Source organism: Eucyclogobius newberryi, unplaced genomic scaffold, assembly GCF_026437365.1.
Source record: "Eucyclogobius newberryi isolate DKJ021-1_F unplaced genomic scaffold, fEucNew1.0.hap1 SCAF_10, whole genome shotgun sequence".
NCBI classification, from domain to species: domain Eukaryota; kingdom Metazoa; phylum Chordata; class Actinopteri; order Gobiiformes; family Gobiidae; genus Eucyclogobius; species Eucyclogobius newberryi.
Window position 1 is genome coordinate 5,918,999 of NW_027315724.1, and position 17,023 is coordinate 5,936,021.

General features: G+C 42.3%; 1 protein-coding gene across 2 annotated transcripts in view; it reads left to right on the plus strand.

The window, feature by feature from the left end:
* Positions 1 to 17,023, plus strand: part of cadm2b (cell adhesion molecule 2b) — a 343,707-nt gene that overhangs the window by 244,607 nt on the left and 82,077 nt on the right. For both annotated transcript variants that reach the window (XM_072460201.1, XM_072460210.1), the window contains exon 3: positions 10,000 to 10,149. In XM_072460201.1, coding sequence (XP_072316302.1) covers positions 10,000 to 10,149 — 150 coding nt within the window. The remainder of the gene's footprint in view (positions 1 to 9,999; positions 10,150 to 17,023) is intronic.

The following is a 17,023-nucleotide window of genomic DNA, read 5'->3' on the forward strand; positions in this document are numbered from 1 at the left end:
ATGTAGCTCTGATGTAGCTCAGACGTGGCTCTGACTTGGCTCTGACGTAGCTCTGACGTGGCTCTGACGTGGCTCTGACGTGGCTCTGACGTGGCTCTGACGTAGCTCTGACTTGGCTCTGACATAGCTCTGACGTGGCTCTGACGTGGCTCTGACGTGGCTCTGACATGGCTCTGACGTGGCTCTGACTTGGCTCTGACGTGGCTCTGATGTGGCTCTGTCGTGGCTCTGTCGTGGCTCTGACGTGGCTCTGACGTGGTTCTGAGGTAACTCTGAGGTAGCTCTGACATAGCTCTGATGTAGCTCTGACGTGGCTCTGACATAGCTCTGACGTGGCTCTGACGTAGCTTTAGAATATTCTGTGCTGTCGTTCTGTGGCTACAAGTATTACACAGTTTGCAGTGTTGGACAGACATAGGTCATTCTAATTTCGTATGTTATAAATATTTTCTTTTTTAGTTCTAAATATGAGATGCCAAACTAAAGATACTCTAGAGCATGTTTAAGACAATACAAATACTGCATAATGTGTCCCCTTTAAAGTCCATATGACACATTAGACTAAACTTTTCAGAAAGGGAATGTGATTATATGTGAGATTTTACCAAACATTTTGCCCGTTTTTCTCCGATTTAGGCATTTTAGTGATGTTTATAATGTTACTGGTAATCTGACATAATTCCACAACTGTTACTTAGCAACCAAATAGTAAACAAGGGCCACAATAAATTTATATAAAACAATAGTTTCACAAATAATTACACCTGTCATGCAGACTTTAGGTTAATCAAGTTATTATTTTGTCCTATTACATTTTGCAAAAAGCCTTGTTTCAAATGATTAACTTGCTATTTTTACCTGTCCATTTCCCTCACATTTGCACTCGCCCGTTTGTATCGCTCACATTTGCACTCGACCGTTTGTATCGCTCACATTTGCACTCGCCCGTTTGTATCGCTCACATTTGCACTCGCCCGTTTGTATCGCTCACATTTGCACTCGCCCGTTTGTATCGCTCACATTTGCACTCGCCCGTTTGTATCGCTCACATTTGCACTCGCCCGTTTGTATCGCTCACATTTGCACTCGCCCGTTTGTATCGCTCACATTTGCAGTACAACTCAGGGTCAGTTTGCTCCGGTGAGATGAAGCCTTTTGTCGGCCGTGTTTGGCACACACCTGAACATATGCTTCTTTAACAGAAGGTGAGAGCCGGGGTCGCAGCCAGCACTGTCGTTTTCCCAGAGTGCTTTGTGGTTCACTGACTTCCCAAGATGCACTGTGGCGCTTGTGCTGTAGGAGTAAATTCTGCCTGCACTCCTATCGCCCGCACAAAAATGAAATGGTGTCTGAAGTTGGTGCTGAGGATTGTGTTTGTAGTTTTGGGAGCAGGTACAGTAGATTTAGTTGGGGCTCAGCAGGGTTCTGACCAGGCAAAGACATGAAAGTGCTCCATGCAGTCCATGTCCAAGTCCATTTTGAACCAATCTTTTACATTTTAGGACTGGTATTTCACGTCTTATATTTTAAAATAAATGTGTGGAAAAGTAGGGTGCACGGTGGCAATGGCGGTTAGCGCTCTTGCCTCCCAAGAAGGAGATCGTGTGTTCGATTCCCGGACCAGACCAACATCACATGATCTCTCTGGGTGGAGTCTGCATGTTCTCCCCGTGTTACCGTGGGTTCTCTCCGGGTTCTCCGGCTTCCTCCCACCGTCCAAAGACATGCATGTGTTAGGCAAAATTGGTGACTCTAAAATTGGCCCTAGTGAATGAATGTGAGCGTGAACTGTCTGTAATGTCTGTGTCTCTGTGTTGGCCCTGCGACAAGTTGGCCACTGTCCAGGGTGTACCCCGCCTAAGGCCCGAAGTCACTGGGATAGGCTCCAGTCACCCGCGACCCCGAAAGGGAACAAGCGGTAGAAATGGATGGATGGATGGATGGATGGATGTGTGGAAAAGTAATATTCAGAATGCAAATTGCCAGGATGACCAAGTACCACCTTGACGCGCTCATGAACTTGCCTGACCCGCCAGCCCCGCCCACATTCTGTTCGAATGCGTAAGGGTCTGGAATCGGAGTCAGAGCCAATGAAATCGTCGGTCATCCATTTACCGACCAATCCCAGTCGGAGGTTTTAACGCGTCACACGGAGATACGGAAGTACCGTTTTCCACCCCCGTTCCAAAACATTCAAGATGGCGGACCCGGCTCGTGACCCGGCTCGTGACCCGGCTCGTGACCCGGCTCGTGACCCGGCTCGTGAAACGGCTCGTGACCCGGCTCGTGACCGAGTGTTTACTTCTGCTCTGGCTTCGGTTTGAACAATCAGGAAAGTCCGCTCTACTCGCCGTGATGAACGTGCATTAGATGCGGTTATACGAAGGGCGTCATCGCAATTCAGGAGACATTTTCTGCGTTCGGGGACGGATAACGCGGAACACGCCTTGTTGACATGGGCTACGTAATATCCGGTTAAGCGTGTCGTGTTTTTTGCGTCACTTCTGGGTTCATGGGATTGGTTCTGTCTCTAAACTCCGCCCTAGAAATTGAACCGCAGCGGTCGAGCCCCAGAACCACACACAGTTTTGATAAGTAGTTTGCCAAAACGTGTTGGGAACGGCTGGTCAGGCAACTCAGCTCGAATATAGCGGTGAACCAAACCCATCAAACCAATCACAGAACAGTACTGTGGTTTGGGTTGAAGGTGAAGTTCCCATACAAATTCAAACAAACATGGCCGTGCGTAGTAGAAGTATTGTCTATTTTGTTTATAGTCGACCGAAATGCTGTATGCTATGAATTGAACAGGAATGAAACTGTGTGTGTGGGTTTTTCATTTTCTAAGTTAAGCACCTGCATTTGTGGATGTGTCTGTGCTTTCCCCTCAACCGGATTTAGTTAGTTTGATTTATCAGCTTACTCCTCAGTTGTGATTTTTCACACAAGGCAAGGCAAGTTTATTTGTAGTGCATAATCTGTACACAAAGAATGCAAAGTTCTTTACTTTTTAAGCCCCATTCACACATAGTCATTGCCAGCTCTGCTCTGTTCCTACTTAACCTGACGTTTGGCTCTCCGCATTATGTCCCTATTGCAATTATTTAAAGTGCATGAGAACGAAACTCACATTTTTGGGTAACCTGAGATTCCAAGCCCATAGCCAAAGAAACAAGCAGTGGTTCTGGCAATTATGTTAATATATATTTATATTATATTTATTCACACATACACCACACATTTCCTGCATTAGTTCTGGAAATTTACCAGGGGCAATATCAGAGCAAAAATGTAAGGAAATCAGCTCTGGCTTCTTTCACACACACTGCTCTGGGCACCAGCAGGAGGCCGGTCCATGTTTAGTCCTGACTCTGGCACCAGCAGGAGGCCGGTCCATGTTTAGTCCTGACTCTGGCACCAGCAGGAGGCCGGTCCATGTTTAGTCCTGACTCTGGCACCAGCAGGAGGCCGGTCCATGTTTAGTCCTGACTCTGGCACCAGCAGGAGGCCGGTCTCTGGTTTTCAACGTGAGCTGTTCAGATTGATAATATGTAGAATTTTGCTACAATATTGTCTCCCTGCAATATGATGAAAATTGATTGATGAAAATCAGTGTCAGGTCGAGCTACAACGATGAACTGACTAATTGTAACTAGTCACGCATAAAAAATAACAAATGAAAAGACCTTTCAACAAAACGACAAAATAATCACCATATTTTAACCTATTTGGTTAAAAATGTATTTAAAACTTCAACACACACTTTTTGATATCATGATTGCACAAATGAGCAAACGGCCTATTTGAAAATGTTGAACACCTTCGATATACTGTAACGCCAAGTTACAGTATCAGAAAAAGCACTGACCAGATGACCTCCTTGCTTCACCGCTCATCCGCTTCCTCTTACTTCCTCTTACTCTCTGCATCACCCTCCTGTCACTGGGCCAACTGCCGCAGATTATTGGACTGATGAAATACGCCGGCTGATGCGATTGGCCATAATGAGCGAAAGTGCACGCGGCCGGAATTCTGCTGCTGCTCGCTCTCCCGCTTATTTTTAGCTCAGCCCGGTCTCTTTCTCCTCCAGCCAAAAGGACAATGGAGGTCAAGGAAAGTGCAGGGACCTTTGGCGATGGCTGGTACTAGACTCTGCGGTGCGAGGGGAAGTCTAATGAGGCGGGCAGATGCTCCCTTAGCGCCCCCTCGTCCCCCTTGTGCTGGTGCGGACCGTGCAGAGGGCAAAGTCACCTTCACCACAGAGGACGCTCTCCGAAGCTCACTAGGTTTGTGGGTGGAGTAATGCAAAGAAGTGTTGGATGATTGTTAGGGTGATGCAATGATGCTGTTTATTTAGGTTTCTTTGCAGAGTATAATTGACAAGGAAACTTTTTTGATGGTTTGCTGGAAAAAACATCTGTACTGAAAGATGTTTTATTGTTTTGTTTAATTGACTTGCATAACCCTCTCCCACAGAGACAAGAAAATCAGCACAACACAAAATTTGTATTATATTCGGATGGGAAAAAAAATTAAAGATTTATTGGTATCTAAAGGTAAGGCAAGTCAACATTAATTGTTGAGGACAATTTGTACACAAGACAATTCAAAGTGCTTCACACAGGAAAATGCATTAAAATCACAAAGACATGACAGAATCACAAAACAGTTTAAGAAATGAAAGAGAAGAGTGCAAAGAAAATAATTTCAGTCATATCCACAGCTAAACAAAAGTGTTTTAGCTTAGATGTGACCATTGGCAGAGTAGAAGCCTGTCTCACATCTTCAGGAAGAATGTTCCAGAGTTTAGCTGCATAACTCTGGCACCAGCAGGAGGTCGGTCCCTGAGGTCCTCAGAGTCTGAGATGGTTCATATGTCACTAACATGGCTGAGATGTTCTTCGCTGAGTTCAGCTGGAGAAAGTTGTTTTGCCTCCACACACTGATCTGTGGACGCAGTGACAGAGTGAATCCACTGGTCCATATTCACCTGTCGACAGTGACACATAGATCTGACTCGTCTGCATCATTGTGATAGGACACATTTTCACTGCGTATCAACTGACCTAACGGCAGCATGTAAAGTTTGAACAGAAGGGGTCCCAGGATTGACCCTTGGGGCACCCCACAGGTCAGGGGCATGTGGTCTGTCACATAGTTACCAAAGTAATTCCTGTCTTCCAGATAGGACTTTAAACAATTTAGGGCAGTGCCAGTGATGCCCACCCAGTCCTCTAGTCTCTGTAAGAGGATCCCATGATCAACAGTGTCAAAAGCAGCACTCAGATCCAACAGCATTAAGACTGAGGCTTTGCCCGTGTCAGTGTTCAGGCGGATGTCATTTGTCACCTTGACAAGAGCAGTCTCAGTGCTGTGATGAGGTCTAAAACCTGACTGAAAATCATCAAATTAGTTGTTTATTAAGAGGAAATTTGTGAGCTGTTGGTAAACAACCTTTTCAAGGACTTTGCCCCAAAATGGCAGATTAGAGATGGGCCGGTAATGACTCAGTACTGCGGCATCAAGACTGCTCTTCTTTAGGAGAGGCTTTATGACCGCAGTTTTCAAAGTTGTCAAATGTTCCAGATTAAAGCGACATGTTAACTATGTGAGTGAATGGTGCTAACAAACTGTTCAGCACAGACTTTAGAAATCTGGAGGGTCACACATGGAGGCAGCATGTAAATGAACTCAGACTGGTGATGATCTCTTGGACAGTTTTGTCAGTTACAGGTGCAAAGTGAATTAGCTCAGTGTCTAGGTGGTTTTAGGGTAATTTTTTGCATTGTAAATTTATTGCATGTTTAATGCCCTGAACTTTGTCATTAAAGAATAATGTAAACTCATTACACTTGATGTGGAAATGAGTTCTAACGGCAGCTGAGCCGGAGGGTTTGTTAATCTGTTACTGTGGCAAACAGGACTTTTGAGTTGTTACTGCAGCTTCCAATTTTTTTAAAAATATCCCTTTTCTGGTTCTATATAAAAAGAGGTTGTACATGTATAACTTATCTCTGTAAATCTCTTTTTGAACCTGGAGTTTATCCTTTCCATCAACAGTGCACCTGTGCCAACATTTATGAGTCTCCTCCGAACAACTGCAGGACCAGCCGGCGGTGTGGGAAAAACAGACATGTCAAAGAAGACGCAGAATCAGACAGATCAGACAGAGCAGCATCAACCAAATTGATGTTTGAAATATTAACCCCCTTCGTAGTTATGAGATCTTGAGTGTGCTGTGGGTGGGGCCACTGACGTGCTGAGGAAGACTAAAGGTTTCAAGGGCAGCATCAAGCTCTGTTTTGGTCACAAATATTATCAACATGAAATTGAAATCACCTGTGATGACCAAACCATCAAAGTATGCATACGACTGAAAGCACCTCAGTAAAATCATCAATACAACTTTGGCAGTGCTGGGGAGGCTTGTATAAAACAATGAAGAGAATGGATGGAGACTCAATTGATGAAAACACCCCAAAGGACAACCTGTGGGTAGTCATGTTTCAGTTAAAAACACAGGACCAAGATTCAGTGGGACTGGGTGTTATCTTTTCACAGGGAATATTAATCAAATTTCTCAGATTGGGCTGCCTATCTCGCATTTTGTTTTCCCATCTGTGTGATGCCACTACAGAAATAGCACTAGGGGAGGATTTTTAATACAACTATAAGTCCCGGCAACGCTGAGACCTAGACCCTATCAATAGGATATACCAGGTGAAAGGCGAGGGGGGCATGGGGCAAATTTTGGTGGTGATGGTTGGGAAGGCTCCTGGGTGAGCGTAAAGATGAGAGTAGAGGAGTGATAGGATTTTGTAGTTGGAGTAGATGTTGAAGGGGGGACCCAGGGCTGCCCTGAGGGCAGGGGCGATGACATGCCACAGATGGGTCCAAGGCCTTTGATGAGGACCGTGTGGGGAATAATTTGAATGACTCCTACGCTGGCCCGGTGAAGATTGTTGTGGTGCTGTTGCTGATGAGTTCTTTGCTGGAAGCAGTGGAGGTGGATGTGGAGCAGCTGGAGCTGAACCCTTTGTTGTGATGTTGGAGCAGGTGCAGATGAATCCTTTGGTGGAGGCCGCGGTTGTGGTGCTGTTGATGTTGAAACATTGGCTCGGTCTCTGGCTGATGGAGCAGGATTCTTCTCTCATTCCTCTTTTCTCCAACTATTTGCCCGGGACCGTGTCCAGGACCAGTCCAATGCCTCAGAGCGTCGAGCAGGTTCTCTGTCGGCACCCTCACTCCACTTTTGCTTAGGTGTGGGCCATTTCTCTTAAACAGGTCCTCTCTTCCAGAATAGAAATAAGTCCTCAATGTAGTATCATCCTTTAGGTGCCCACTCTTTGGACAGCCGTGTGTTCAGCTGAAGCAGCCAGCTAAACTGGTTTGTCTCTTTTAAAACTTCAGTCTGTTCTCATCATATTGCTGTTGGAATTCATGTGCAATTCATGTGCAATTACTGTGAAATTCATGTGCAATCTATGTGCTGTCGTGACACATATTCATGTGCAATTACTGTCGTGATCACATGCAATGGTATTTATGTATTTATTTATTTATTTGTCTATGGGAGTTTTTATTTATTTATAGGAGATCTTCTACTGAAAGTGTTTTTCAGACTTCCTATAAGTGATCTGTTCTTCTCTATCTACCTCTGTATCTACCTGCGTTGCACCAATGAAATTTCCCCATGTGGGACAATAAAGGAATATCTTATCTTATCTTATCTTATCTTATATGTCTACAGCACCCACATGCACAGTCTGCTGTTTTACTCCTCACTGTGTGGCCAAAACACTAGGAAGGAGTGACATTATCTCAGAAACAGTGACTCAGGGAAAATAATGTGTCATTTTTTCATGCATCACGTGGCTTATCGCACCCTCCCCTCTCAGGACAGACTCTGAACCTTGACGTTGGACACAGATTCTCTCACTGGCATTTTGTCCACGTCGTGTATTGAATTTTGTTGTTGTTTTTCTTCAGTCTCTGAAAGTGGTGAAAAGCTGTTTGTAAGCTGTATTTCAGGAGATCTAGTTTACGCAAATCGCCAAAGATATTGAATATGTTTTTTTTGCATTCAATATATCAACAATTTGAAGCAAAAAATCCAAACCTGGCTCTATAATATCTTATCTTATCTTATCTTATAAATTGTTCGGATTTATATATCCAAATATGTGCAATTTTGGCCATTTTTACATATAATTGCCATTTTCCTTAAATGTATATATACTGTCAGTAAACCAGTACAAGTTTAAGAAGCTTCAATTCAATATCTAAAAATGTAAGATTATTTCCTTTTTAACTACAGAATCTGTAAGTAAGTAACATTATGAAATGTCTTTGTCAGTCCCTGTGATGGTATTTTCGGGGCATTTGAAGTGTCTGTTGTTGCCCCCTGCTGTCTCTGGGCAGAAAACCAACCTTGTAACATTTGCCAAAATCGACCTGAAGACAACTCTCCTGAGAAACCCTGGCTCTTGTTTTTATATATTTGGCAATGTTTTTGTATGCTGTCTTATTATGATAAAGAGAGAAAAAAAATAAAAAGTGAGGGAAAAAGCCATGTTATAACTGATACTTTAATTTAAGCTTTCTTCACTAGTTTGATAGTGCTTATTTTTTTTTATCATTACTCAGTACTTAAAACATGACTTGAGTTCAACTTTTGGCTAGTCTTCCCATCTCTGTTTACCAGTAAAACCAGATTTCTTAATAGTCCAGTTACAGCTCTTTTCATTATATCCACTATCTTTCCTCTTTTATAACAAAGGATCATTTTGTTCCCGAGACCTGGCCGACCGAACACTTTGGCGACATAATTAGCTGGACTTGGGTGTGATGACTGGTACAAATGTGGAGTGAAGTAGTAACGTTCAACACGGCCGGCAGATTAGGGCTCATTTGGAAGTCTGCTGCCCAGTGACGAGTGACTTTTCGGGGGCAGAGCGGTGCCGTGGAGCTGCATCCACACTCTCCAGGATTATGTGTCAATTTGCCGCCCGGCTGCAGCTCGCCGTGCACCGGACTGTACGACATCACTACCGGTAATTAGGCCGTGCTACCAATTAGATCCGAAGACAATTCAGACTAAGAGACTTTCCATTGTGAAAGGCAGTGATTTGAGGCTTTTTATTGGCTAGCACACAGTAAAAGAAATAAATTGCGATTTTCAGACGATGTTATGGCACTCCAGCTAAAGTGTGCTGAATTGGCAATCACCAAGGGCATAAATATATACTATATACTCCGGATTTACACAGATTTTATGACAGACAATTTTCCACATAATTCTAAGTTTGCATATGACCAAAACAACAATTGAGCTATTATACATTTTAGGGGCATGAAAAGGTTTTGACCAGTTTCGAGTGCAGAAAAAAGAGTTTGGAATCCTCTCACAGTTTATTGGATATTTAAAACCCCACACACTTTTCAGTCGAGCCTCCTCCCTGTTTTTTTGTTTTATTTTTTTTCGGAGTTTCGGAATCTCTGTATCCCTTTGTTGGTTGCGGGTTGGCTAGCAACTAGGCTGTAGGTTCAATCTCTGGGTAAATCCAATCATACTGAGTTGAGGTTTAGCAGTTATTCTTTAACTGCAGGTGCCTCTAGCGTTTTAAGTACCGCGAGGACCAGACTCACACTGCAGGTCGAATTTTGCCCAAAATGTGACCTGGATCAGTTTTTTAATGACAGTGTGATTTCTTTCAGTGTGATTGGCCACTAAAATGACTTCAGTCTGAACTGGCAGGTCACATTCATCTAACTAGCTTGTGTAAATGGAGCATTTGCGCCCCTCAGCTGTTCCACCTTGCCACAGCACATCTCCAGTAACTACTCATCTGACCCGCTGCTCTTAGCACATTGATGTTATCTGGTGTGATAATGGCAGCACATATGGCAGGTCTGAGCGGAGCATTTACCATAACTCAGCCGTGTGCCGGCGCTGCGCTGACCCCTCTCGCTCACGGCTCTGCTCTCCCTCCTCCACAGGCAGCCAGGGCCAGTACCCCATCACGCAGAACGTCACCGTGGTGGAGGGCACGGCCGCAAACATGACCTGCCGAGTGGAGTACAACGACAACACCTCCCTCCAGTGGTCCAACCCGGCACAGCAGACGCTCTTCTTTGGGGATAAGAAAGGTGAGCGGTGCAGTGATTGTTTCAGGATTTGCTGTGTCTCAGTCGGATTGAAAAGATTATATACGTTTCATATCAAACTTTTTCAGTGTTTGTCACATTTTCGATTCACTTATTGGCTTGGTGGGAAATATATTAAAACGTCGATGACTTTTTTCAAGATATGCACATTTTTAATATTGAGTTTATCATTATAGTACAGAAAGAGCTGATGTCAATTTAAAAAGTTATGTTGTAAACTTTCAAATAAGGGTATAAGGTGATATTCTTTTTTTCCTGATAATTAAACCTCAACTAATACATTTAATTACATGTCTTGACACATTTCTGTTGGATTATCATCCTATCGCTGACAGGATACTCGAAAATTATCAAGATATTATATTTTTGTCAGTTTTGCCCACTCCTATCTCCTATCTAGGCATATTCAATAGTTCAAAGTTCGCGGTGATAAGTTCCACGTGTCACTCTTCAGATCGCAGACTGGACTGGGTCATACAATTCAATATTATATGTATCGCTCATTACTTACAGCTTTGATGTTACATGCGATATTTGGTGGTAAATGAAAAGTGACAGTATCTCAGAGATTAGCGCACACGGTCCACTGTTCCAAAGGTCAGATGATCAATTCTGGACATGGCCTGGTATGAATGCGGTGTGTGTTGGGAGGGGCCAATGGAGCAGATCTACAGTGTAGCACTTGGAGAGGCTTCGAAGTATCAATTCTAATGTAAAATATCAATACTTAAAATGTCTCCTGTGTTTAAAAAATATGTATATGTATTATTTTTTTTTATATTTTAGTTCATCTGCACATAAACGTACATTTTAGATCACTTAAAACTGGATAGCTAATTCTCTACGGAGTTTCAGTGCATTTTAATACAAAAATACAAATTGGCATTGGTATCGGATTGATATCACGATAAATTATATAATATAGTATTACATAATATTTGACACAACAAAACACAAACACTGGATATTATAAATATTCCACAATTACTGCATTTAGTGAGACTATATGACATCACAATGGGTTAGTTGTTGTTGATGTTGAATGTTGTTCGGTAGTTCCACGCCTACTGTAGTTGAACGTCTTCTGTAGTTGTACGTCTTCTGTAGTTGAACGTCTTCTGTAGTTGTACGTCTTCTGTAGTCGTACGTCTTCTGTAGGTGTACGTTTTCTGTAGTTGTACGTCTTCTGTAGTTGTATGTCTTCTGTAGTTGTATGTCTTCTGTAGTTGTACGTCTTCTGTAGTTGTACGTCTTCTGTAGTTGTACGTCTTCTGTAGTTGAACGTCTTCTGTAGTTGTATGTCTTCTGTAGTTGTATGTCTTCTGTAGTTGAACGTCTTCTGTAGTTGTACGTCTTCTGTAGTCGTACGTCTTCTGTAGGTGTACGTCTTCTGTAGTTGTACGTCTTCTGTAATTGTACGTCTTCTGTAGTTGTACGTCTTCTGTAGGTGTGCGTCTTCTGTAGTTGTACGTCTTCTGTAGTTGTATGTCTTCTGTAGTTGTATGTCTTCTGTAGTTGTACGTCTTCTGTAGTTGTACGTCTTCTGTAGTTGTACGTCTTCTGTAGTTGTGCGTCTTCTGTAGGTGTACGTCTTCTGTAGTTGTACTTCTTCTGTAGTTTTACGTCTTCTGTAGGTGTGCGTCTTCTGTAGTTGTACGTCTTCTGTAGTTGTATGTCTTCTGTAGTTGTACGTCTTCTGTAGTTGTACGTCTTCTGTAGTTGTACATCTTCTGTAGTTGTACGTCTTCTGTAGGTGTGCGTCTTCTGTAGGTGTACGTCTTCTGTAGTTGTACGTCTTCTGTAGTTGTACGTCTTCTGTAGTTGTACATCTTCTGTAGTTGTACGTCTTCTGTAGTTGTACATCTTCTGTAGTTATACGTCTTCTGTAGATGTATGTCTTCTGTAGTTGTACATCTTCTGTAGTTGTACGTCTTCTGTAGGTGTATGTCTTCTGTAGTTGTACGTCTTCTGTAGGTGTGCGTCTTCTGTAGGTGTACGTCTTCTGTAGTTGTATGTCTTCTGTAGTTGTACGTCTTCTGTAGTTGTACGTCTTCTGTAGGTGTATGTCTTCTGTAGTTGTACGTCTTCTGTAGGTGTGCGTCTTCTGTAGGTGTATGTCTTCTGTAGTTGTACGTCTTCTGTAGTTGTACGTCTTCTGTAGGTGTATGTCTTCTGTAGTTGTACGTCTTCTGTAGTTGTACGTCTTCTGTAGGTGTATGTCTTCTGTAGTTGTACGTCTTCTGTAGTTGTACGTCTTCTGTAGGTGTATGTCTTCTGTAGTTGTACGTCTTCTGTAGGTGTGCGTCTTCTGTAGTTGCACTCTCACTACATTTTGGGTTCATCAGGCCTATTTGAATGGCACTTGTTTGTGTTGATTCTTTTAAAGATCAAATTGTTTTAAGGGAGAATGGCTTCATTATGTTGTGTATTTTCGGTGCACCTGAAGGACAATAACATTTGAATGTGTCCACAGCCTATCATAAAGCATCATCAGCCTGTGGGTTCATAGTCTATTTTAGTCTTAGTCTTATGATTACCTTGCTGCGTTTTCGTTCTTTAGAGGACGACTTCAGATCCAAACTTTGACTTAAGCGGACAAAACTTTACATTCACAAAGTAGCAAAGACGTTACATTATTCATTAGACCTTTTGGTAAAATTGTAAAGAGCTCTCAGCGTAGGAAGAGCAGCCTTGTTTATTGCACTGAATTGCCTGTGGACTGTCAAACAATTACTAATTAGTATTTTAGCTGCCATGCATTTGGATTGTAGCACGTAACTTCAGCACCAAGAGGAAGTGCGCTGTTGCAATACCATGTAACAAAGAGTTCATCAGTCTAATCGAACGTCAATGAGGAGAAACGTTCTCACGCAGAAGGAAATGAGTGAAGTGTGGTTATAGAATAGTTGAATTTGGAAATATGTCCTCTCCCAGGGCCGAGACACAGGAGATGGGAAAGAAAAAGAGCACTAGCACTAGGCTGATTATTGTTCAGGGCCACAACCAGAGAGAGAGAGAGCGGGAGAACAAATCTGCCTCAACAATTGATACAAACTATAATAAGTCAAATTTATTAACAGAACATTTAAGTGTAGGTTATTGTCCTAAGTGTAAAAGGAAAGTTCAGACGTCCTGAGTTTGCAGTGGTTTTCCCCTGGGGCTGTTGTAAGTTGTAAAATAAAGAAATTCCAATTTAGGTTGAAACCCTCCCCAAAGATAGCTGATAACTAACAGCCTTGTAAACCTTACACATGAAAGGAGAAAATTTATTCAATTGCGGGATTTCGGGAAACCATTAAAAGGACTAAAACTGAATCTACTTATCCCGGACTTATAAAAACTTCAAACGATTAAGATGTAGATTCCTGAATGAGACAGATGCAGCTCAAGTTCGATTTCCTCTCCTCTTAAGTGCCACTAGTTGTAATCGAATCTTCCCCAAAATGCAATGCTATTTGTGTGATTGGCGTAACCACATAAATGCAGTCGATTTTAGACGCTTGTGTGAATAAAGTATGGAGAAGCTATTAATTTTTATTGGGCAGCCAATGACATTACATGACAGATTAATGGATCGAGTCCACTCTATTGAAATTCCAAGTGTTCTCTCCGTCCGAATGAAAAGATTGGCAATGGTATCGCGATGACAGCCAGAAGAAGCAATGTGCAACAATTCAAGTCAATTTGTGGAAGATGAGGGAGGGTTTGATGGGGTGGCACCTGGGAAGACAAGTCCACAGTGCCAGATCCACAGTTAATTGCTTGGCAAAGGCTCTCAACTGTCTTTCTCCTTCCTTTTGTTGTTGTTTTCATGTTCAAGCCAATGAAAAATGTGATATTGAGCCATATGTTAACTTTGGGTTCGGTTTTGCTAACTGTAGATTGGCTTGGAATGAGACAAGCTGTTGTCTTCCTAATGTTTTCTTGGAAATGCTGTGCCATTGTGTGTCAGCAGAAAATTAAAGTTCGACATATCTGAAAGCCTACTCAAAAAACTTGATGAAACGTATTTTGGGTTTTACAAACTGTCCAAGCAAATTTCTCCACTGTGAGGTCAAGAAGTGCTATCTTATCCAGTCTTAGTCAAAACCATACCTGGAGTTCTTTGTACGTTCTTATTTCACTCAAACATTAAGCAAACTCTCTCTCCACAGCTCAAAATGTTTGGTTACAAAGAAGAAGGTCATGGGTTCGACTTCTGGGTTCTGGGCCTTTCAGTGTGGAGTTTGTACAATTGGAAAAATCCTCCAGCTACGTTAGTCTCACCAAGCCTAATGCAAGGTCTGGAGATGTGTTCCCGGGCACTGAACTGCTGCGACCACTGCTCCTGACGGGTTAAACTACAGAGGACACATTCCCCTACACATTTTAGAATTAAGTTTTTTTTTTTTAACTTTTATTTTCATTTTTTATTGACAGGAGTTCAGGTAATCCAGAATGTTCACACACCATCACCAGACTCATTCTAATCAATCAATCAAACTTTAATTATTAAGTGCCTTTTACACATTTTCATACATTCACACTAGGGATGCGTACCGCTACGACGGACCGGATCTGGACATTTCGGTTCAGGTCCAAAAAAACCGAAACCCCGGTGATTCGGTTCTGGTCTCATTAAAAATCTACCACTCACATTCTATATCCTTTACGTTCTAGAATCTAAACCATCCTAAACCTTCCATAGATCGCGAAATTCGCGCTAGAAAAGACGTAAACACTGACATCGCTGTCAATGGCGCCCGGAGCATCAGCGACGCACGCGTCTTCCCCGCGGCAGAAGTTGAAGTCGGCGCAATGAGTTTAAAGACGCGAGAGACCGAACATTCGGGAAGATCGCTGGCTTAATTGAAGCGTTTGAAGCCGCCGCGTGCGTCGCCGCTTGTGCCGCTCCGTGAGTTAGTTTAAGACGTTAAAGGAGCCGGTTGTGCTTTGGTTTGGGTGTAAATATTGTAACTTCTCGCTCAGGTCAGTCATGCTGGTTTAGTGCTCACAAGTTGTCACTTTATTTCTTGAACAGAGTTGGTTACTGTTGACCGTAACCATGGTGATGGAACAGGAACATCAAAAACCATCTCGTCTCCTGAGCCGCTCTTAGCTCCGCCCCAGAGACCGCGCACGCGCACTAGAGACTAGCGTCGCTACAATATGAATAAAATAACTGTATTATGTTGTGATGTAGCATTTATTTCAGTGGGTTAATGTGCAATATACATATTTATACATCTAAGTAAATACTAAGTCAAAGTAATATTGTTTAATTGCTGGATTCATTAATTGGAGCTTATATTTTGTAATAGTATTTGTATTCTACAGTTGTTACATATGGGCTGGTGTTTAATGCTGAAAATATTTTACACTACACACAATACATCATATTATGATGTATTGTGTGTGGTGTAAAATATTTTCATATTCTATTTTTGATACTGCTAAGTTGATTGATTTATAGTGGTTCTAGTTGACTGTTATGCTAGTTTTTGAAGGTTTTTACATGACTTTGATGCCAATGGATCTGCAAAATTTGGAAATGTGGAAATGTATCTAAAGGCATTAAACTTCAAGTGTGGGGAACAGCCCAGTCAAACCAGTAATACACTTCACAAACATAGTATCAGCTGAAACTGCTGCCCCAATACCAATACTCAACTTGCTCTTGTTCGGAAGTTGTTCCTCTAGTAAAACACATGAATGTGTGTTAGCTCGTAGCTTGTGATTTGTAAGTTGTAACTTCTGTTAATAAACAGTGAATAAACCAGATAAATTGAGTTTATTTCAGTCTGCATTAAGTCCTTGTTCATGTGTCTTCAACTTAATTTAGCCAAGTAGCTTGTGTTATGCTGGTATTACATTATGCAAAAATGGCATGAGTTCAGCCGGACTCATTAGGTCCGGACCTGAACCTAAACCTCTGGATTCGAATCCGGACTTGAACCTGAACGTGGGTTTAGGTATGCATCCCTAATTCACAGGCATGCAAACACACACTTGTATACATGAGACTGAGTACAGATGATCCAATTTAGGGAGCACCATCAGAGGAGCATCAATTAAATAACTTCACTTGTATAGTAGATTACAAATTATAGCACCTTTTTTTGGCAACCAGGAATTTTTGCGTTCTCAAAAATCAGGGCTGAATTCAAGGGGGGAGAGGGGGGGAGACGCGGGGCGCAGGAGCGTGTAACAGTAGATTTAGCGTGTTTTGCATTGGTAGAACTGACGCTTCTAAGTGTACAGTCTTAGTCACGGCAAAACGTGTTGGAGAAAATGTGGTAAACGGGTTTAAAATGTGTATTTGCGATATAAAAGAGCTAGCGCTGCGCGTAGCAGACACTGAAACGGGTGCGATCGTCTCCACATGCTCTCCCGGGGCCGCGCGCAGGGACGGAGCCGCAAAAAATTGCTTCACGCCCTCTTATCTTTTGACTTAATACCGCTTTTTATATTTCATTTAAAGCTATTTTGCGTTGTCGGCGGTACTTTATAAAAAATATATATATATTGTAGGAATCAATAATCTAAGTGCGGCAGACCGTAAACCAAGTAATAAGATAACTGGCCTTAGAAACGTCTGTGCAATGAGGAGAGAGACAGTGGATTTTTTTTTTCACGCAATGACAAAGACACCTTCTGTTCCATCCAAACTTTGCTACATATTCTTTGAGGTAACTTCCACTTAAGTGTACTCGTACTGACAAGGACATTCTCCGAGATTTGTTTAGACTGTCATATAAAACCCACCATGAAAAAATATATATTAAATTGACCTTTTAAATCTCTACCCAGCGCACAAAATACACACTCTCAGAATCAACCAAGCCCTGTTATATCAATTCACTCTGACAGCTACAGG